Here is a 24,214-nt window from a genome sequence, read left to right as displayed (position 1 = left end):
TTGGGGGATATTTCTATTTGTCCCTTGTCATGGACAGATAATTTCCCCATCACCACATGATTGCTTGGGGCTACTAGCCTCTGCAGAGTAGATGGGCCAGTTTGGATGGCCTGCCCCAGACACCTGGTGAATTCAGAAGTTTTCCAGATGGCACCTGAGGATTTCCCAGCAGTCTGAAAAGCAGTTCTGTTGAATGTCTAGTTAGCTTCTGGAATACAGAGGTGAGTGGGGTGCACAGCTCTTTGGTCCTCTGAGGAGCTCTGGGAAATGAAGCAGGTGAAGAGATGCCTTAAGCATCCCTGGTAGAACATGAGCGATTAGTATTACTGAACATGGATAGATGCTCAGGTTCAACAACTCTGTACTGATAAGGGTGGCAAAAAAGAATGATTTCTCTCAGTGCATCTGTGGAAGGTCAACAAGATGTACTGTTTAAGGGATTTTTTTCTTTCTTCAAGTGATAGATTGGAAGACCCAGTCAGTGCAAGTTGTTATCACCTAGCTGATCATTTCTTGGATAAAATTACTCATATTTTCTCCAAGTTAGAAGCCAAGTGGACAGAATCTGATGAGATGGCTTTGAAATTGTGATACTCAAGGAAGTGGACAAGGCCTGTTGTGATCTTAAGTCTGCTACCTGTGGACGTGACCTATGACTTCCTGGTTAGAGAGGTTAAAACAAATGAGGCGGCAGGGAGATGGATCCAGCTGATAGTCACTCCCTCTCTTGCAATGGAGACTCTGAGCGAGGATCTTAATTTTCCAGAGTCTGCACAGAGAACCTCCATATATAAAGTGTCTTCTGTCACTGTCTTCATGAGGAAGGTGTCAAGAAGGCTTGTCCCTTTCTGCCTGGAAGCAAATGCAGCATTACCCCTTTTTTGTTTCAGTCACTTGCTTTTAAGAGAGCTGGAAAACATCATTCTCACTAGTAGGCCCCTATCCATGGAACAGCTAGCCCCCAGCCTTTTATCTTTTAGGAGGCAACTTCCTCTTCCACAGGGCTGAGTAAATTTGGAAGACAGCAGCAGTTTTTTTTTTAAATAAAGTTTTTAATTTTGTGGATCTTATAGATGTTTTTAATGTGTTACGTTAAACCGTCTAGAGTCACTTGACGTTTAAATTTACATAAAAGTAAATGTAATAAATAAAAAAAATAACAGGGCATTGAGCAACTCTGTCATTATGGAAAGCTGAGCAGCCACCAACACACCAACATACTTTGTTAAATTCTAACATGCTGTTCAGTTTTATATCCCAATAGCACAAAGCAATATGATGAGAAAGTAGACAACAACATTGGCCCATGCTTAGGGATAACTGTGGCCTACTTGCTTATATACTTCTTAAAAGTTTTTGTTTTTCCCTTTAAGTAATTTTTTCTTCTTGGTCCCACCCACAATTCTTCTGCTGTTCCATATGTTACCCTTTACATAAAGTTCTGGTGTATGTGTGTAATTTCCTAATGTGTTTCCTTTCATTTTCAACTTTCTGTGGGTCATTTACTATATTACTAATGCATTAAACCAGATAAACAGCTTTATAACTTCCTGCTAAGAAAAGTATCCTTGGGTTGTTTGCATCCTTCTCCTACCTACAGGGGTTACTGGTGTCAGTCAAATGTATGCGTAACATTAATGTAAGCATTAAACAGAAACATAATGGATGTAGGTGGGAGAATGGATAAAGATCTGAACTATAAAGAGTAGAGACTATGATGACAGGAAGTTTGTCTATATTCCAAAGGGGCTACTAATTATTTTTTCTTTGAAGAAGTTTAAGGCAAATGGTAATTGGCAAAAAGAAATACAAATATTCATTGTATGTTCATTCTTTTGCAAATCTGGAACAAATGAAAGTGTAGATTTCAAGTAATCTACTTCCTTTTAAAATATGACTTATGCATGGCTCGGTGGGTTAAGACTAGTAAATTGGAGCCAGTGAAAGGCCGGAGATAGCCAAGAGTTTGAAGTGATTTGAGATGTTTCATTTCCTATAATAACTATTTGTTTTATTTTTAATAAGGCATATTTCTTTTGTCCCACTGTCTGGTTATTCAGGTTTTGTTCTAGCAGGTTTTGAAAACAATACTCCTGTAAAGCATAAACAACAGGAGCAAAAGTGAGTTGGGTATATGCACCAGGACCAGCTACTCTTAATTAAAAATGCTCATTCAGAAGTTCTGCTTCTTGCTCTTGTCAACTATCAAGACAAAGTTGGAACTGACCAAATTGAAGCAAATAATCACAGTGGGTGGGCATTTCATATTTTTAAGTATTCTGTATTTTCTATAAAGAACACATATCCTGAAATTATTAAAGTACTGAAGGGCCATACAGTACAATGATGAACATTCTGGTGGCTGTAATCACCTAGTACAGGTAGTCCTTGCTTAACGACTGTTCATTTAGTGACTGAAGTTATAGTGCTAAAAAAAGTGTCTTAAAACTGGTGCCCAAAGTTATGACCATTGCAGCGTCCTAGCCGTCATGTGATCATGATCTGGGCACTTGGCAACTAGCTAGCACTTACGACGGTTGCAGTGTCCTGGGGTCACGTAATCGCCATTTGTGACCTTCTCAGCTGGCTTCCAACAAGCAAATCAATGGGGAACTGTGTGATTCACTTAATGACTGCAGTGATTCGCTTAGTGACTGCTGCAAAAAAGGTGGTAAAATCGGGTCTGGTCACGTGATGACTCACTTAATGACTGCATCACTTAGTGACCTAAATTCCGGTCCCAGTTGTGGTTGTTAAGCGAGGACTATTTGTAATTTCTTCCTGTGCTGTTAAGTAACAAAAGACAACACCTTCTCAGTTTCATTTTAAAATAGGTCACTAAATTGTGCTCCTCTGCAATTATTTTAAAAGCTCCAGGCATCAGTGAAAGTACAGAGATATTCCCAAGACTTTTGTTTGTGTGTGTGTGTGTGTGTGTATGTGGGGTAGGGGAGAAAAGAAATTGTGCATCTCTAGAGCTTGTTTAAGCTAGGTCTCTGAAAGTACTAGTCCAACCAGCTAACAGCAGAGAAAAACACTTGGGATAAACAGATAGGTGCTAGTAGCAGCAGTTACTATGAGGAGGTAGAGTAAGCAACACCCAGTCTAGCAAACATTTTCTCTAAATGAGCCAGGCTGCTCTAATTAAACAGGAGTTCCCTTGGCTGATACTTCAAAACAGAGTTGATCAAACTGCAACCACAGAATTAGACTCTGCTGGTTATTTCTTGATCTTAAAAGCCCTCTGCAATGGTTTGCCTTGTGGCAAAAGAAGTATGGGCAACCTGTACCAGTCTGTTGGATGGGAGAAGCTGAGGAGTAGGAGGGTTGTGTTAAAAAGGGGGGGAGAGAGAGAGAGTGGCAGAATGAGTGAAAAGCAGCGCTTACTTTTGGCTCTGCTTTCACCATTACTGGTTTCAGTTCCATCCACTGCCAGTTTTCAGTCTCTGGCAGATTACCCATGAGTGAGTGGTCTCTTTACAAAAATGGTGAAGCACCCATGTTTCACCAGGCAGATTTGTAAGGATATCGGAATCAAGAAACAAAGCATGGAATTACTTTGTGGGACTTGTAATGTACTTACTGGTGCTTCTAGAGAACACAATTCATTTTAAAAAAAACCTTTGACAAGCATATTGACTTGGTGGCGTGGGAAATAAAATGCTGGAGCATAATTGCTTAACAGCTCGGATGATTTGTAACAGTAAAGAAATGCAAATAGAAAAATATGAAGAGTGTCAGGATGGAGCTTATGGCTACTGTCCTATAATCATCTATTTGGGAATAAGCTCCATGGAATTTAGCAGGGTTTATTTCAAAGTTGACATGTGTAGGATAAAAGCTTTTCATTAACATTTATGCTGGGTTCTACATTCTGTATTAGAACATTACTGATACGGGGTAGAGTTTGAATTCTGCTTATTCCTAGAGAATCAAATAATAGGTTTAACATTGGAAACAGTGTGTTTTTTGTTTAGTTTTTTATTTAGTTTTGATGACCAACACTGATCACTAAATAATATCTGGAAGCTCTTATAGTCAGATGAAAAGAAGAATTTATTGTTCTGTTATAAGCACAGTGTGAATACAATACTACTTGTTCTTTTCTTGCCTGTTTAACAATCTGCCCTACCATATTCTAGGCAGTATGTCATTTCTGTTACCAGAATTCTGAATCAAAATTTCAAAGACTACAAAAGAGTAGGGATGCAGGTTTCTGTTCTGTGAGTAGCATTCAAGTGGTATGTGTTTTATCCTGAACCGAGAGAGTTCTTCAAAATCGAAGCTATTTGTTAAGTTTACTTCTACTTTAGAAAGTAGTGGTTTACAGAAGCTGTATTTTATCTTTTTGCTGCTGGCTGGAATTTGGCACAATTAAAGCTTCATGTGGAATGATGTCATGAGTTCAAGCTCCAAGGATATTATGACAAGTTGTCATTTGCAAAGGAAAAAAGCACTCTTCCCTCATTATCCCCTTATCTGGAATTTTCCCATAAGCATTCATATGACCCAAAAGATAGTCCTGTGCTATACATCTTGTCCTTTGAGTTATGGTTTTGTTTTGTGACATCTGCCTATCAGTGGTAGCATATGATTGTAGGTTGAGTCACTCTGTGTTCCCAGGTCTCATGGCAATGTGTCAGAGTGGTTGTTGACATGCATAAAGTGCAGGGAGGGACAATGTTTGTACTTATTCTGGACTGTACAGGTAGTCCTCGCTTGCTGACCATTAGTTCAGTGAGCATTCAAAGTTACGACAGTGTTGAAAAGGGAGTCTTAGGACCAGTCTTCAAAGTTCCAGCCATCACAGCACCCCTGAGGTCACGTGATTGCAATCTGGGCACTTGGCAACCAGTTCACGCTTAATAATAGTTGCAGCATCCCACTGTCATGGGATCGCTATTTGCGACCTTCCATACCGGTTTCCCACAAGCAAAGTCAATAGGGAAGGTGGCAGGGAAAGTTGCAAATCATTCCAGTAAGTTGCTTGCATCCTCCCCTACTCAGCAATAGCCACCTGCAGCCCCACTGTGCTCACACTGTGTCATACCTGCCTGCAGGCATGCTAGCAAGCTACCTGGGATTCGCTTAACCCACAGTTCTCAGTTAACAATGGCAATGGGCAGTGCCGGGATTACCATTGTTAAGTGATGAGGTCATATGACATGCTTTACGACCTCATTGCTTAGTGATGGAAATCCTGGTCCCAATTACCATTGTTAATCGAGGACTGCCTGTATAAATAAATTATTGTATAAATAGATTATTATAAATAGATTATGTATGTGGTTGTATATGGATGGGTGTGAGGATTCTTTGCTTGCCAAGAACTGGACACACCACAGCATAGCAAATCTGTACAAAATGCTTTATTGCAGCACACACCTCCAACAACAGACTATTGCTCTCTACCCATCTAGGACTTGCAAGGTGATGTCATGTAAATAGGTCTTTAATCAGTCCTTTAATACTTAGTTCAAGCAAAAGTCTATAAAGTGTATAAAGTCTACATAAATATATAAAGCCTGTAAAGTATGTGAAGTGGCATACAACCTTTGCCTTTTTCCAAATATTTTTGCACTAGCTGAGATGGGGTGCTGCTTCAGTGTGGTTGTTCCTCTTCTAGTTGCTGCTGAGCTCCCAGCAAAACTCCAAGCTCCAGGCAGGACTCCCACCAAGATATGCTGCTCTCCACAACCTGTGGTCCTGGTAGTTGAATAATAGTCCTCTTGGCTGCTTGTAATAGCTGCCAATCTTCAGACATCACCTCCACTTCCTTTCCTCTTACACACACCCTCTACACATACGTCCTCCTCTGTCTTAGTGTTTGCTTTTCTAAGCTAAGAGCCTGGGTGGGGTGAGGCTGCTTCAGGACATTGGCACATCCTTGAAACACCAGGGTGTGGCTCATTATCACAGGTGGCTGGAAAGCTGGCCTGGATGCTTGTGAGTAGTCAGGGAAACAAGGGAAATGGGGTGAGAAGAGTTTCTGCCTGGCTGCAGCTTGTCTTTCCCAAGCACAGATAGCAACCCCAACTTCACTCCCTCATAATGGATATTGAATATGTATAAATATGTCCCTCCCTGTGCCTCTCACTCTGCCACTGCCTACCTCTGCCACCTCCCACTGTCCCCAGCTGACCTTTGCCATCTTCTTCCTCCTCCTGCTGGCCCAGGATCCATCTTGTTTTAAAAATTTTGCCGCTAGTGGATGGCAGGATGTTCCTATTTAACATCTGTATGAAGCTGCTGGGTGAGGTATCATCAGTATGCTATATATCTCTGCCCCTGGTGAAGTTAGCGATGCTGCCAACATCCTGTCTTGGTGCCTGGAGGCTGTAGGGGTTTGGATGGGGAACAACAAGCTTTGGCTTAACCCTGACAAGACTGAGTAGCTTTGGGTTTTGGGGCCATCTGGATCTAGGAATTTACCATATTTGGCTCTGGATCAGGTTGCACTTCCCCAGACAGACACAGTGTGCAGTCTGGGGATTCTTCTGGACGCACAACTCCTGCTTAAAGACTAGGTGGCAGTCATGGCTAGGAGGGCCTTTGCACAGCTTCAAGTTGTATGCCAGCTGTGCCCATTACTGGATCAGGAGGCTCTACACTCAGTCACTCATGCCCTGGTCATCTCCCGTATAGATTACTGTAATGTGCTGTACATGGGGCTGCCCTTCAAGAGTATTCGGAAGCTTCAGTTGGTGCAAAATGCAGCAGCATGGACAGTTACACCTCTGCTCCTCTAGCTGCATTGGATACCGATTTGCTTCTGGGTCCAATTCAGGGCGCTGGCAATAATCTATAAAGCCCTACGTGGCATGGGGCTGGGTTATTTGAGGGACCACCAGTAACATCTACCTGTCCCATCAGGTCCAGCAGAAGAGGCTTGTTGCGGGTTCCATCCACCAGAGAATGTCATTGGGACCCAGGAGGAGGGCCTTTCCTGCTGCTGCACCTGCCCTATGAAACATCATTCTCCCTGGGGTCAGGCTGGCCCTGACCTTGCTGGCCTTCCAGAATGGCCTGAAGACCTGGCTTTGCCATCTGGCCTGGGGATCAGAGAGTGATGTGGAGCCCATAAAATGGCTGTACTTTCTTGAATGTCTGTGCTCTCCTGGTGACTGTACTGTATGGCTTTTAATTGTTTTTAATGTTTGTATTGTTTGTATAGCAATTTGTATTGTTTGTATAGCCATATAGCCAGCTCTAGCTATTACGGCTGGAGACCTCTCCTGCTTCAGTAAATGATCAGGACTTCTAAGTGTCTTGTTGTGCTCTTAATGCTCCACAATGCCTGCTGGGCCTGCCTTCTTGACCATTGGACCGTTGATCAGTCTCCTCCACTCAATCTGCTGGGACCAGACTTCACACTCTGGGATGGATAAATCCTTTATCTCACCAAGTGTTGAACACCTGTTGGCTACCCTCACTTGGTTTGGCCCATCTGCTGAGACAGTTTGCCGGAGTGTGGCTGCTGCACATTACGGCTACTTGGAACCACAAGTGAGAGCTGAGCGCCAGGTGGGGACCAAAGGTGAACAAGCAGCCCTAAAAAGGCATGGCAGGCCCCTCCACCAGAGGTGCTACCCCTCCTTGGGCACCCCATACACCCCAGAAAACCATGACCAGTGTCATAGAATAACACCCACAATTATTACAACAATGGTTTTCCAGCGCCCCCATTGTGCTAGACTCTGTACTTCCAGACTCGGACTGCAGAGCCACCTCACAGATGAACTGCATAACAGCGTGTCTTCTTTGAACCCAAAGGACTTCCTAAACATTGTATGGCTGTTTTATTTTTTGATTTTTTGGGTTCTGTTTATGTTTTAATTGTAAGTCATCCAGAGTCACAAACGAGAGATAGACGGCTATGTAAATTGAATAAATAAATAAATAATACTGAACTGGCATATCTAGTATGTTCCTCTGGCATAAACATGAGAATAGGGGAATATATGGAATTCTGGTGTCACAGCAGGCTCGATGGAACTCTCAGGGCTGACTGAATCTCAGTCTTTGTTGTTTGAATATAGGATTGAATAGTTGAAAATTAAAACTTTTTTACTGGATACAAAAGCTATATCTTGAGGATCAGAGACTTCCCCTTGCTACAGAAGAACACTAGTAGAACTGTGCTCATGTGCTCTCTTAGGTTTTCTCTTGAAATTCGATGGGTGACTGTGAAAACAGGATGCTGGTCAGATCGGCCTTTTGTCTGATCAAACTGACCTCTTTTTGCTTCTTATTATATATCACAGAGAAATAAAAACCTTTCTGTAATATGCAGCATCAGAGAATAGTTAAATTCACAAGGAGGAAAAAGAAGGAAAAGGGACTATCTAAGGGACCGCCTCTCCCCTATGACTTCAACCCATCCCACCCGATCACACAGAGAGGGCATGCTTTGGACCCCCTCAGTGAAAGAACTTCGACTGGCGGGGTCCAGAAGGTGGGCCTTCTCTGCAGTAGCCCCTGCCCTTTGGAACATCCTGCCCCCGGAGGTGCGATTAGCCCTCACACTCTGGCCCTTCTGTAAGGCTTTGAAGACCTGGTTCTGCCACCTGGCCTGGGGTGGGGTGAGAATACAAGCATGGGGATGGAGCCAGGGTGGTGATGCGAGTGGTGGTTCCCCAGGCAAAGGTGGCAGCTGTCGGCACTGTGCAAGGGCAGCAGGGGGTGGCAGTGGAGTGCAGGGTGGCCAAAAGGACAGAATGGGGGGCAATAGGCAGGTGGGGCGAGTTGAAGCAGAGGCAAGCACAGCAGAACGGTGGAGCCTTGTCTGCCAAAGGGAGCTTGTGGGGGCCGGCTGGGGAGAGGCAGCAGGGCGGAGCTGGCAGTTTGTACAGGACAGGAGAAGCATGAGGTCCTCACATAACAGCAGCGCTGTCCTTGCCTAACAACTGCAACAGGGACTACCGGAACTGCTGTCGCTAAGTGGCATGGTGATATGGTGTTTTGCCTAATGAACGCTTTGCTTAGCCACAGAAATTCCGGTCCCAATTAGAACTGTTAAGCGAGGACTACCTGTAATGAGAGAATGACTGTTTATAAGATTAAGGAGCCTAACTGTAAAGGCAGATAGTTAAGGAAAGGAAAGAGACAGAGCTTAACACTAGAGTTTAGCTGACTACGATCATGTGAGTCTGTACTAAAGCAAAATGTGCAGGTAAATGAAATAATTTAAATTAAATTAAATTTAGAGTTTATGATTCTGATTTGTGCTATTGAATTAATTTTTCTCAGTTAGATAGCTATATGATGGTGGATATTTTATTTAGGAATCATTGTCTCATTTTCTACACATATGCACAAAATTGCTAAATTGATTGTACATACTGTATATTCAGAAATAGACTAAGTGTTAGTGAAGCTTGCTCAATTCAAGCAGATGATGAGATTTTGATACAAGGAAGAAATTATAGCTGTATTAAACTGTATTATAGCCAGAACCTCAAGTTGAATGATGGCTTATGCTCAGCAATCCTTTCTTGAGCTAACATTTCATTTTTCTTCCATGACAAAAATAAAATTCCTGCTGCATTGTGTAAAAAGGAAGAAATTGTAACTATAATAAGGCTAAAATTGATAGCAAGATGCCAGTTTGAAAACCTGTGGGCTGTTTGGTCTTTCATCTTCAGTTGCAGTACTCAGAAGGATAGCAGCCTGGCTGCATTGCAGCTATAGACAGTGCAAGATACCACATGTCCCACAACTTCTGCATTAACGGATAATTTCAGTTTCAATTGATCATTGTAAGGGGAAGCAAAGAGAATCTGGCAGTTATGATCTGGCAGTTCTGCTCAAACTTCCTTTCTTCATAAAGGTTGACAAAGGAGACAAAGGCAGGGGGTGAAGGTGGCTTGTGGAGGAAGGATGAAAGAAAGGAAAACTCTGCCCCAAACCCAAGCCTGGGCATGCTCAGAGATGTGGTGCTTTGTAGTGCCTTTCTCCAAGAGCTTGGGTGTTTGTTTTTTAACAAAAAGGGAGGCTGGATAAATCAGCTGTAGGTATGCAGCTCCTTCTGATTAAGCCTGTGGTGTACTCCATGAAATTTGCTCCCAGCTGGATGTGGTCATTCTCCTTCCATGAGCATGACAGGATCTGGATACTACAGACGCTTGATCAACAATTATGGACCCCCACCTCTAGGCTACACACAAGGAACCAGCACCAGTCAAGTCCAACAGAGCAAATATGCAGAACCTCTGGCTATCAGAAGAATTAGGAAAAGAAATTAGACCTACGTATACTAGAAGCAAAAGTGCCATGGAAAGGCTAAAAAGAGGTATCATTCATGAGGTATCAGCAACAAGACTGGTTCAAGAGTATTTAGCAGAGCCTGAGAGAAATGCAAGATCTTAACCTTTGCCCAGATGCAACAATACAGTACCTTCTTCCAACCACTCTTCCCCCAAAGAGATACCAGTTCCTTTGGAAACAAAGGAAACATTCAGACAAATCCCTTAATTTGACTATGTTATTTTTCCTCTCCCAACCTTGGACGTTGCTCATTTCAAGGATGTGGTTGTGCCCAAGAGCTTGTGTGCTCAATAGCATTTCTGGATTCCATGTCCTTTTCCCTCTTCCCATTCAAACAAATGTCTCCTTCTGACATCTAACAAGCCACTTTTGAGACTCCCTTTATTCCAGCAGTCTACCATCCAACATTCTGAATATGGTTCAAGAAAGTCTAATGAACTCGTTCAGAGTTTTTTTGTTTTTTGTTTCCCCTGGATGTTGGTGCTAGTCAGGAACAAGATTCTCCTCTCACCCATTTAACATGATACCTAGCATCCTCTATTAACTTTTCTTCATAAATACAGGTAGTCCTCACTTACCAACTGCAATTGGGACTGACAACTCTGTTGCTAAGTGACATGGTTGTAAAGTGAAATGTCACATGACTGTGCTGACGTATGAAGTCACTTCTGGCTGTGGTCGTTAAACACAACTTCCTGCCAGCTTTCCCATTGACTTTGCTTGTTGGAAGCCAGCTGTGAAGGTTTCAAATGGCAATCACATGACTGCGGGACACTGCGACTGTCATAAATGCAAAATTATGACTTTTTAATTTCCCTGGACTATTGATGCCACTAGGAGCTTCCCTTTAGATACATGGCAGCATTATAATATCTGTGGCCTAATTTATACATAGTATGCCAACTTATAATGCACTATATATGGTTTTGGCTTAGCATATTGTATGAACCTGGAAGAATATTTACATAATATTCTTCCTCCATAAAAATGGAGGAAGAAATACCAATAACCTGCACTATGCTCATGACACTACCCTGATAGCTGAAAATGCAGAGGATCTGCAAGCTCTAGTAATAATGGTTAAGGAGTACAGTGAAAAAATGGGATTAAAATTAAATCTAAAGAAGACCAAACTAATGACAACAGGTATAACAGCCAGCCTTAGAACTGACAATGGAGACATTGAACTGATGGATAGCCTCTGCCTTTTAGGATCAACTATCCTAAAGGAATAAGCAGTCAAGAAATATGTCACAGACTAGGACTTGGTAGAGCAGCCATGAAGGCCTTGGAAAATATATTCAAATACCATGATGTATCTATACCTACAAAGATCAGAATCGTGCAAGCCATGGTATTCCTTGTGACACTCTATGGAAGCGAGTTGGACTTTGATGAAGCAAAATAGGAAGAGTATTGACACTTTTGAACTTTAGCGTTGGAGAAGACTCCTGAGAATACCATGGATCATTGAACCCAGAGTTCTCACTCAAGGCACAAATGCCCAGGCTCAAATTATCCTACTTCATTATGTGAAGATATAGCTTTCTGGAGAAGGCTTTAATGCTGGGACAGGTGGAAGGAAAGAAAAGAAGAGGATGACCAGCAGTAAGGTGGATGGACTCAGTGACAATGGTGATGAAAGACCAGGTTGGGGACAGATCATCATGGAGTACATTTATCTATGTGGTTGCTAAGAGTCAACACCAATTTGATGACATATAATCAGTTATATAAACCAAACAACCTGTGTGGTTTTTTTTAGCAATAATGAAGCAAACCTTGGCCTAGTATGATGTGTGAACCTAGTCACTGGGTCTGAGATAGATTTTATTCAGAGTTGTGATGCAGGAGAAAGAATTAAATCCCACCCCAAGAGCTAATTGGGGCTAAAGGAGTATACAGTGGTACCTCGGGTTATGAACACCTCTACTAACGAACATTTCGGGTTACGACCGGCTTCGGCAGGAAAAATTTACCTCGGGTTACAAACTCGCCTCGACTTATGAACCGGATCCGCGGCCATTTTCCCTGCTGCCACGTGGTCGCGGCTTCCTGTGGGTGAGGTCACGGTAGCAAGGAGACGTTTGGTGAGGCTTGTGGTGTGTTTTGTGGTGTTTTGCGAAGGTTTTTGGTGTGCGTGTTAGCATGGCTCCAAAGAAAATGCAGAGCAGGCTTGGCAGGAGTAAGGCTCTGAAGAGAAAATTGCCTCGGGTTGCGACCAAATTCGGGCGGAGGGTGGAATGGATTAACCGGATTTACATTGAACCCTATGGGGAAATTTGCCTCGGGTTGCGACCACATTTGGAGGGCGGAACGGATTAACCGGATTTACATTGAACCTTATGGGAAACTTTACCTCGACTTGAGACCAACTCGAGTTGCAACCAGAGTCACGGAACGGATTAAGTTCGTATCCCGAGGTACCACTGTATTTCCATAGAAATTGGGCCTTTGCATTTGTCCCATTCAGATACTGTTAATTTCAATCTAATTTCTCACAGAATCAGTTTTTTAACATTGAAAAAAATCTGCACTTGCTGTTGCATGGATTTTATACACATGTTTGGGAAGTTTATATAATTTTCTATACAATTTATGTAATAACCCAAGTAAACATTTTTAATGGAACTTTCCATGATCTATGTTTTATTTCTACACAATGTAATCATAATGTTCTGTATAAACACATTTTACTGTGGTATTTGCATGACTTTTCTGAATGCATATTAATTGTTATGTTTTCTTTTTAATCAAGAATAAAAATAGTAATGGATTACATCCATTACTGCTGTTTATTATACAGAAGTGCCTGACTTGGTAGATCATGATTACTTCATAACTCTTATTCAGGACTATTTTAGTTCTGGCTTACCTCAAAAGAATTTTTTAAGGAAAATTTAGAGGCAAATGAACAATTGCCATTAAGACATCCAGGTTCACCTTTCTTTGAAGCTTATTGTTGCCTCACTGTTGCTTTAATCCATCTACCCATATGCTGTAGTCCTGATCATGATTTTTAGCTCTTAATTAAGAACTATCCCCAAAACACATATGTATGAAATGTGTTTAATGTACAGGCTGGATTCACATTATATGGTAAGCCATGATTTTGTTAATCATGGTTTGTTGGAAAAAATCACAATTATTTACACATTTCAGCAACTAAGAAATCAGTGTTTACAAACCATAGTGGATGGGATCACATATCACACTAAGTCAAAACCAAGTAAACTACATAATAGCTGATATGATACATGAATACCATACATTATTTTTGGTGTGCAAATGGCATCAAGTGGATTACATTGCCATTACACTGAATTTTTTTTTAATGGACAGATATTCACCATGCTGTTCAACAGTAATTCGCACACTTGTGGACACAGCCATTTGGGGTGGGGTGGGTGTTTCTGCTGATGAAAAGTAGTAGGAATTTCTTCTACCTTTTCACTGGATAAATGGAACAGAGACTGTTCTTTTTCCTAATTTATTTTTAGTGTCTCTAATTTATAAGACAGAGAACCTTCATCTTTGCTACCTTAAACTGACTTTCAGTTATTCTATGCTTTTCGTTATAATATTCTGTTTTCCTTCCCACCCTACAATATATGAAGTCATCTTAAACCAAATTGTTTTTACAACTTTCAGCTAAATAATAAAGTCAGACATCAAATAATTCCCCTCAGAACTCAGCGTTACATGCCCCCAAAATGCAGGCTGTCAATTGATTTTACTCGAAGAAACCCAAATACAATCTAATCTCTTTTTCAGAAAAATGGAAATGAAACTTTTTGCTCAACTGATACCTTCAATATTTGAAGTGATCATTGTCTAGGGTTCTGAATTGGAAAAGACACTGTTGCAGTCCCATGAAAGGAAAGGAGATAGGATGCTTTAAAATGTTACACTTTCCAAAGTTGCTTTTCTTCAGAAACCATGGCTCCTTGGTGTGGCACTACATGCAATCATGTAATTTGTTTTTCAAGGCCAAACAAAATATGAAGCTAATTCTGTAAGTGCAATTAAGACGCCTCTTTTTTCTTATGTCAAATAGCATCTGCAGAGAAGCCTGCAATGTTCAATGGGAAGGAAAACATACCTTTCATTTTCTGCTACAGTTGTGCTGTCTCCAAAAGTTGTTCCTGCTTTTCCAAGGGACAATTCCCTTTGGACAAAGTCTCATAAAATTCAAATGTTCACTTCAGAGACATAGTTTTGTTGGGATGGTGCCAAGAGTGTCACAGACTTACTGTACGCTTCTCATCTGTGTATACTGAGACTGTTAATGTTTACCCACAGCTATGTTTTAAACAAAACAATGCAAGCTAATTGCATTTACAAAAAAAGATGATTTCCCCACTTGACATCTTCCAGGACTGCCTATCTTCAGGACCATCTGTTTGACAAGAATCTGCCCGTCCAGTAGGTTGTTCCTGGAACATGGGGGCGTCTTATTGACAGAAAAATACGGTAGTCCTTTTTTGGGTACTAGTGGTAGTGTTGGACTACTTTTTTGGGTTTTTTGTTTATTTTATTCTGGTCACAGCTTTTGTGTAGTGGGTGTTTGGATTCTATGAAGGGTTGGAGGGCGGCTGAGATATTTTTTTAATGATTGCTGTGCATTTTATTTGGTCTGTTTTTGTAATCTGCCTTGAGTCTGTGTGATTGGGGAGCATATAAATAATTGCTGCATTGGTCTTCAACACCTGTAATTTTTAACCAATTGGGAGGGCACCAGATTGAAGAAGATTGAATTTATGAAGCATGGTATTCAAGGCCATGAATTAATATTATCAACAGCCTGGATCAGATACCCACTTCCTTTCTGCTAGATCTGTTAAGAGTACTGGAGGCTGAATTGTACTGAAAATGGGAAGGGGTGTTTGGCTTATACCATAACACTTTTTATGAAAAAGCTCAAAAGTTCATAGAAGTTATACTTGTCAGTATGAGAAACTAAAACCTATGGGGAGAAAAGCAATCTAGTTACTATGGGAACCAGGGATTTTGCAAAAACCCATTGTGCTGGCTAAGCAAGAGCTGGAATTATACATGAAGCTGACAAGTGAAGTCAAGAGCTAGAACTTAAAAGGAAGAATAAATAGTGTTACTGAGGTCCTCAGATCCAGGGACAAGAGAAGAGGAGTGGAAAGTACATGGAAAGGCTGTGATGAGCTAAAACATTTTATTGCTAAGATATGGGAAGCATGAGGAAGTTGGTATTTCCCCAAAACTGAACTTCCCCATGTTATGGGGAATAATGGCATGCTCTTTGCAATAAGTTTTACATTTTTGTTCCAGGTCCAAGTTAAGTCCAAGCTGATCTTTATAAATACAGTCCTTTTACCTCTTGTGTAATTGCCTCCTCATAAATAAAGTCCACCCAGAGTCTCTTTGTGTGAGATGGGCAGCTATATAAATGTGATAAACAAACAAACAAACAATGCAGGATGTCAGAAGTGAAGCTGGATTCCTCTGCAGCAGTAATGGTGTGCTAGGCCCAGGTTTGGCCAGACAAGTAAAACAAAACTTCTGCTACCTTGCTAAAAGAAAAAAAAAGCGAGTATTACTCCACAGTCAAATCATAGAGAGTCAGCCTAAGGTCAGCAGGCCCTTTGGAGCATCACTCAGGAGCTATTAGAGACTAATACCTGTGACAGCCCCAAAATTATTTTTATAAATTAGTGCTTTGAGGCTACCAGCTGAACTGAAGTATACAGTACTGGCGAAGTGGAAGGCTGGTTGAGATACTTTCAACAAAGGTTTGTATTGTATTTGTGCTTTATATTTTGCTGTCATGCAGAAGAGGATAAAGAGAAAATGGCGCTCTTTCTGAAACAATGTTGGCTGGAACTTAGGACCTTAATATGTAAAATACAGTCACATTCTTGGAAGAAGAAAGAAATCTTTAAAGCCCTATTGCAAAAATTTGAGGTATCGTATATACTACAAAAAACTGTAATGTATCAAAGATCTATCTGCAGTTTATATCTCCAAAGGGAGACTAAGACAATTGAAGATTTTGTAACAGATAAATGAGTACATTTTGACTTTAGTCTAAAACATGGCTTTGACCCTAACAAAGAAACTATCAGCAGGCAAAAATGTTTGGAAGCAGGGCACAGTGTATGCAAACAATGCAGCCAAAAAGGAGTGAAGCCGACCTATAAATGTCACAAGTGATAAGTATAACCACATGGTTAAAATGCACAAAACGACAAAAACAGTTCAAGAAATATATACAGAAGTGCCAAAGGAATATGAATCTAAAGATTATTTCTTCATAAGCTAAATTAATGTGGGCAGGGTAAGACATGAGAAAGAAGGCTGGATTTAAACAATACCCATTAATGGAATCCCTATTGTTTATGAGTCATACTAGTGTGCAAGTTAATCTAACTGCCAAAAGTAGCTTCAAGAGATTGAAGCTTAAGCCATATTTAGTGACTGTGTATCTGAAGTCATGTACTGAGGACCAATAGCTACATTGGGTGGCTGTGAATATAAAAGCATTAATAGTACTGCACTATTAAGAAACATCCTGGGGCTACAAATATCTGACAAGTTACAAATTGTCTATCATGTTTGCTCAATCAATGTAGAAAGACATCTTCATATCAACCATGGAGACATTTTTTCTGTGATAGTTCTAGTCTCCCAATAAGTCATCTCATTACTTTTAATAAGGATGCACAACCAGTAGTACATGCTATGAAAAATGTATCAGTACTGTAGCAATGAAAACAAAACTGGAGACAAAGCTGGACAGAATGGAAACAAAAGAAATTATTTGTCAAATCTGAGAACTAACTGAATGGTTTTAGTTACAATGGAAGTCTGAGGATTTGCCTGGACCTCAAAGTATTAAGCAAGTTATTGCAACAGATTGAAGCCTAAGCCAGAACTATACTGTATCTAGTAACTACATATCTAAAGTCACATACTGTAGTCACTTCAGACATATGTACTTCACATAGACTCAAAGACAGCATTACTGCATCCCAGCATGAGTGGAATACTTAGCAGGTGCAATGATATTGTCCAGGAGGATGCATCAGTCAGGTTTTGATACAGATGCTGGATGAAGAAGGCACATGTTTCTATACTTTTAATATGCTATATCCTTGATGCAGCTTTAAACACATGCCTCTTGGGTTATGGTCTGTTCCTGAAGTGTTTCATCACATGGAAGGCATTCCATGAACCATGGATGACATTCTTGCATGGGGCACCAAAGAAGGAAAACCTGATCTCCACTTCATGTCCTCTAGATTGGTTTGGTTCCTCAGCTGCTGTGTGTGCTGCTGTATTTTATCATATGTTCTGTATTGTTTTTAAACCCAGGGATGCGAGCGATTCCCCATTGAGAGCCAGTTTGGTCTAGTGGTTAAGGCACCAGGCTAGAAACCAGGAGACTGGGTTCTAGTCCCACCTTAGGCACGAGAGCCAGCTGGGTGACTTTGGGCCAGTCACTCTCTATCAGCCCAACTCACGTCACAGAGTTGTCACTGTGGGGAAAATAGGAGAAGGAAGTAGGTATGTTTGCCACCTTGAGTTATTTATAAAAATAATAAAGGTAGGATTTTAAAAAATCTAAAAAGAAAATGTAAGTCACCCAGAGTCACTATTATGACATGGGCAGCCATATAAATAAAAAAGAAACAAATAAATAATAAAAGTGGTAATAGAAAAAGCCAGCTCCTCAAATATAAAAATGAGAAAAAAGGCAAATGTTGTTTTAAAGTTCAAGAGAAAGACAGTATCTGTTTGCAGTATCTGGGAAATTACTAACAAAAGGTGTAATTAAACCAGGCAAATCTAAAATAAAGGCAGTTATAGATCGGCCAAAGCCAGGATGCCAGAAAAAAGTTCATAGGATCCTGGAAATAATAAAGTATGTCTTGAAATTCATTCCCCTTAGGCTCATATTACAAATCTGAGGACATTACCTTGCAAAGATGCTATCTGGCATTGGACTTTAGCATATAACAAAGGATATCCAGATGCTACTCTATAAGTTATGTGTAATCAAGAAACTAACTGAACAGTGTTGACTATTGCATGAATAAGTCATTTTATTTAGGAAGAACGGCTCAACCAAAAGTGATGGTAAAGAATGACATGTTCCTTGCAATATGTTAAATTTTGTTTGTCAGAGTTGAGTCCAAGCTGATCTTAATAAACATAGTCAATGCACCTCTCTTGTCATTGCCTCCTCATATATAAACAACACAAAAAATGGAGAATATTCTAGCAAAGATTAGATCAAAAGTAGGCAACAGAATTCTGATGGGCACTAATATCCCGCAAAAATCTCTTTTGAGGTCATTAGGCATCCTCCCTCACTTGACTTTTAATTGTTCAGCTTCTTTTAATTTAAAAAAAAAAATGGGATTCTGGCACATTGCAAAGTAATGAATGAGTTTTCATCATCATTGTTATTTCCATTAATGCCTGCAAGGCTCACATAAGTCTTAAAGGAATTTTGAGAAAATAAAAAATGATAGGTGGCTGCATCCTAATGCATTGCCTGAAAATGTGCCCACTCACTGGCCAAAAAAAGAAAAGAAATGAACTGGGTGATAGAGAAGAAAAACAGAAGCACAGATTATGAACGTGCTGGAATGTAGGAGAGGTAATAGCACCTTTTCATTTATATATTTTAGCAGTAATCCACTAATTTCAGCCATCATTCTTCCTAGTTTGTATTAATATGTTCTTAAGCTATCTGCTTTCCTTATATGACTCTTTTGAAAGTCCAGATTTAAGGTCTGATTTATGATTTGGCACTGCCAGATGCACCTCTGACTTTTGTTGTTGCAACCATTTAATTTCTGTTATTTTTATAAGGATGAATATTTTTCCCGTATTGTGATGCGAGTTTTCTATGACTGCTTAATGGATCACATGTAGTACTGTCATTTATAAAGGATACTAGATAAACTGGGATGGCTTCCAGACTAGGGCATATTGCTCTGCAAATAGAAGTAAATTGGAGGTTCCATGGAGCACTCAGAACTAGTATGGCCAAGTCTTCTGTAGTGCCTATTCACAGCTGATTTTCATTTATCAAACATCCTTTTTTATCCTGTAGGCACATTCATATACAAAAAGCCATCACACTGTTCTGTCTTGGGTGAGCAGTGTTATGTAGATCATGTACAAGACAAAGAAATTAAAGATATGAAATAAGAATTCAAACCTATTCATTTTATCAGAGGCTTTCTCTACAACAACAAATATATTGCATTACTTTGTTACATTAACAATTTCTCAGTGACCTGCTGAAGAGCAATGCCCTTTTGCAGCTTGCACCCTTTTGACCATGCCCCCTGCCTGGCAGAAAAATCACATTGCACTTCATACATTTTGTTCTCATATCCTTTTGATTAGAATTCTACCAAACACTTTCCCAAACATATTTAACAAAGTAATCCCCTTGTAGTTTTTGCATTCATTCTTGCTATCTTTCCTCTTGTATATGAAACAATAATAGCATTCTTCCAGTTGTCAGACAGAGATGCCCTAAACAAACCACAGCATCTTTTATCATGTTACTCTTCCAAACATTCTGCTCAGAGATTAATATTTCTTCTAATTCCTTATTACACAGGACTCATACTTCTTCTTTCTGCAGTCATTCTGCAGCTTGCACCCTAATTTCCTTGACTTTTTTTCTTTCATGTCCTTTTTATCCCAAAATCCACTCTTGACATTACCGAATAATAATTTGTTCTGCATTCACAACTTCTTTTCATCCTTGTATCTTTCATTAATTCCCTCAATTTTCTGATATAATCAGTCAATTCAATCATGTTTTAGCATAATTTGCCATGTGTATGCAAAAATAGAATGCACTATTTCATACTCTCTGACATACATTTTAGCCTTTTCATTCATAATTAAATCTACACCTTTACTGCCCTGCTTGTATTCATCAACCCTGCTCCCCAGGATCAAACCAACTTCAGTTAGATTTATTACATCCTTTCCCTTTTCTATTAGTGTTATAACACAATATAACTATTTTCCTTTCATTCATTTTATATGTTAATTCTTCTTGTTTACCATTTACACCTCTTGCATTCCATGTCACAGTCTTATGTATGCTGTGGTTGTCTTAGACTGCCCACTCGTACTACCCTTTATTGCCCATCATGGCTATGGTCAGTTGAGTGCAATTTTTAGTTAGATATAAAAGATGTAGACTAGGTTACCAGTCTTAGTTATAATGATGCCATACATAGATACCCTGCTAATAGGAGGGCCATAGCAGTCAGTTTTGTTACATTTTGGTCAATAAGCCACAAGCACAACCAAAGGCCAGTGTTACCTCAGATATGCTCATTCTATCTATGCAAATTAGATTCTCTAATCTAGAGAGTAGCTTTAAGGCCTAGGAGGTAAATGCAGTGTTCTGATACATACTCAGGATTCAAATTATTTTGCATTGTGAATAAAAATATAAGACATAGTTCTGGTTATTATCAGACAAGAAGTCCAGGTAAGCTACTGTTTAATGCAAGTTTACAAGCATGCTGCATTTATGGTACCCTAAACTATTAATCATAAAACAATATCATTATATGTTACAAAAATATTGAGCAAACTAAAAAATGATTTTATATTAAACCATAATTTAATTTATGGTATTATAGCAGTTTATTCTGTTTATATGTAAGATTTTTATGGCTAAAAAAATAGCTTACTCAGACAGCATCATTGTGTGCTGCCCTGAAGCTAATCCAAATCAAACTATTAAATTTAAAATGATGAATTTTCACCACAGCAAGAGAGAATAAATAATGGTTAAAAAGCATAGATTTGAAAGTAGCATAACTCTTTGAATTTTGCTTTTTGTAGATAATTGCATTTGATGAGTTAAAGACAGACTTCAAGAGTCCTATAGACCAGTGTAACCCAACACATGCGGTGAGTACTATTCTTTTGTTTAATAATAACTAACATTTAATAAAGATTATAATTTGAAAATATGGTCTTAATAAACATTTTTTTAAAAATACCCACTCCTTGTGCCTTCATGGATGGACCCATATAGTTTTCTTGGCAAATCAGTTGCTATTGTCTTTGACTTCCCTGTCCAGTCTACAGAACTGCCTACAAGTGATTTTTATTTTAATATGTAAATGTGGTGAGCCTTGTCTTGACACAATTATTTCTGATTCAGAAATGAGAGATCCTGCAATAAAACCCCATAAACTAAAAGCTGATTCATGCAATCTATAATTGGCTAAGCTTTTTAATGCTGGTTGCATGGTGAAGCTGAATGCTCTGTAATTCTTTTCAGAGACATACTTTCTATGGAAGTGATATAAATAAGCATAATTTATAGGTGGACTTCTCAGTGAAGGTTTGTGGCCCCACTGTCTTCATCGTGACTCTGAAAAGAGCTAAATAAATAAATCTTGAGAAATGACTCCTTTAGAGGTCAAATAAAACCATGATTTCCTACTGGATGAACTAGATACAATTATTTATACCAACTTTTTATTCATTGAATGTTGACAAGTGGCTAACAAGATAAAAATACAGAAATAAAAAGTAAAAACGAAAAGATAAAAATAAGGCATAATATTAATTGTGAGAATACTATGTAAATATTACTAAAACCATTAACATTCTTTAGGCATGGCTGAAGAAATGTATATTAGCTGAACCTTCTAAATATAGACAGTATATAAATGTAATAGTAGCTCCACACAGTTCCATAGAGAAGATGTTCCATAGCTTGGAAGTGATGGGGAACCTTGGCATTTTTTGAAAGGATACTAATAGCAGTACAAGACAGATAGTCGGCAGCTATGGACTGGGAGAAGCACTTCCCAGCGTGGCATACAATTCAGAAGGTTTTGGGGTCAAGAATAATTTTTGATTGCAGCAGGATGCAAATGGAATAAATAGACAAAGGATGCAGAAGACACTGTCCCATGTTCACAATAATCATGAACCTATCCTGCGGTTCTTAAATCTCTTCTGGAGCCTCCAGGAGGAGACTTGAAGCATCCATATTCTGTTTTTAAGCAAACATTGTTTCCTAGAATTCAGCGAACTGTGTTTTGTTTAAATTCTAATGCACAATACAGGATCAGATACCATAGTTTGCCCTTGGCTTGTTTGACCTAATTGGAATCTGAAATCTCCAGGTGAAACTAAAGTCTTCCAATCTGGGTTGTAAGAACTGCAAGAACTATCACCTGTTTCATAATGAGAGTAGATATTTCAATTCTAGTCTAGCATACCAATTTGTCTGCGACAGTCATTCTTTTGGAGAATATTCCACCTGAAAAAGACACTGGTAAAATCTCAGGCTGGCAGCTTGACCCTGACTGGCTCCTGTCACTTAGAGTAGCAACATAGTAGCAGGAGGAACAGGGATGATGCTTTCCTACTGCAGTGATCCCATTGGGAAAGAAACAGGCAACAGCAGTGCCCATCTCCACTGCCTGAGGATGTCACTGTTCACAGAACCAACATAAGCTAGAGAAAAAGGGTGGGATGGGATATATTATAGAGGTACTAGTCATGAAGTACCAGGTGTGGTACTGCTCAGCAGCTTGGCAGGGAGAGAGTGTTTCTGCAACAGGCTTGTTGGGCCAGTTAGACCTGAGCAGATCGCTAACCTTGAACACATTATCCTCAAACTCTTCCCTGATGCTAGATTATTTGGATGTGGAGCTTTGTGCTGTAGGAAGAAACAGAATGTTGTTTCCAAATTGGAACTAAGGGTGATTCTAGGCTGTTTTGGAAGCAGGCTTGGAATAAGATGGAGGACAGCATGAGGACGTCTCCTCAAAAATGGTTACTAAGCATCTTTGTACCATGGCAAGCAGGATGTGAGGATGAGCCCAAAGCCATCCAGAAAAGAAAGCATGTATGTCTTTTGGAAAACATGTTTCTGTGACTTCTCAATATCACATGGCAGAGATTCCTGAAGTAAAGGAACATATACATACTGGCATACAGAGACAAATGTGGAACTCAGTGGAGTCTAAAAGCTTCTAGAACTCTTGGTCAAATCCATACAACCAAGTGCAGAGAAGTGAATGCAGAACTATTTTAATTTTTTTTTAAACTGCAACTTGCTATTTGCAGTGGGCAATAAACTGATACTTGTCACTCATTATTTAAAAGCATTCTTTGTGTTTAGGGAAATAGTGATCCCACATGTCTAAAGATTGCTTCTGCTTCAGTTATTAAAGTCACTTTTTGTTGGATGTATCCCTTTAAGGCTTGAGAGGCAGAATGTACACTGGGCTGAGAGAGAAAAGGACCATAAATAAAATTTTGCACAACACTCTAAGTATGCAATACATTGAACAAATCATGTTCCTATTTTTCATCCTGACATGTGAACACATATAGTCTGGCTTGCACTAGATGAAAAGAGAAGTGGGAATGTGTAAGGTTAAGCCTTCCCACAGTTTGTGCATGCAGTTGGGAATCTGTGTTTCCCATTGTACTTAAATCAACCATATTTAATGGCAAACCAGTGGAGTGTGTGTGTATGTATGTATGTATGTACTGCACAGAACCCTCAAACTCCCAGGCCTCTGGTAGACGACCCAAGATTGAGGAAGACACAGACCACCCAAAGGAGTGAGAGGGGATTTTTTTATATATACATATCCCAATTTTGTTTTCAGTGACTGACAGCAACTCTCAAATGTCTCAGATGTAGATCTTTATTAAGGCTGTGTGAAGCACCACAACTTGATTGAATAAAGCATCTGTGTTCTTTGGAAAACTTGTGCAGCTGATTATCTTTATGTTTGTGTATGTATGTAGACTACACTTTCTCTGGAATTACCAATGAAATGAAGCAGCTGCGCATGCATTCACACATGCTGACAGCCAGGGAAAACCCTGAAAGGAGCTGAACGAGCCTTCCGAAGGACATGCCTGCTCTAACATTTTGAGGAGGGGG

General features: G+C 39.8%; 1 protein-coding gene and 1 pseudogene across 2 annotated transcripts in view; both read left to right on the top strand.

Moving 5' to 3' along the window:
* CNIH3 (cornichon family AMPA receptor auxiliary protein 3) overlaps window positions 1–24,214 on the top strand; it is a 74,924-nt gene that overhangs the window by 15,109 nt on the left and 35,601 nt on the right. For both annotated transcript variants that reach the window (XM_025171119.2, XM_007435074.2), the window contains exon 2: window positions 21,133–21,201. In XM_025171119.2, the coding sequence (XP_025026887.1) occupies window positions 21,133–21,201 (69 nt within the window). The remainder of the gene's footprint in view (window positions 1–21,132; window positions 21,202–24,214) is intronic.
* Window positions 10,098–10,368, top strand: LOC103065015 (cyclin-dependent kinase 2-associated protein 1 pseudogene; annotated as a pseudogene).

This window comes from Python bivittatus, unplaced genomic scaffold, assembly GCF_059951505.1.
Source record: "Python bivittatus isolate LINGU-HERP-01145 unplaced genomic scaffold, Pbiv_v1 ctg000020_np1212, whole genome shotgun sequence".
Lineage (NCBI taxonomy): Eukaryota > Metazoa > Chordata > Lepidosauria > Squamata > Pythonidae > Python > Python bivittatus.
This window is presented reverse-complemented; position numbering and strand designations above follow the sequence as displayed.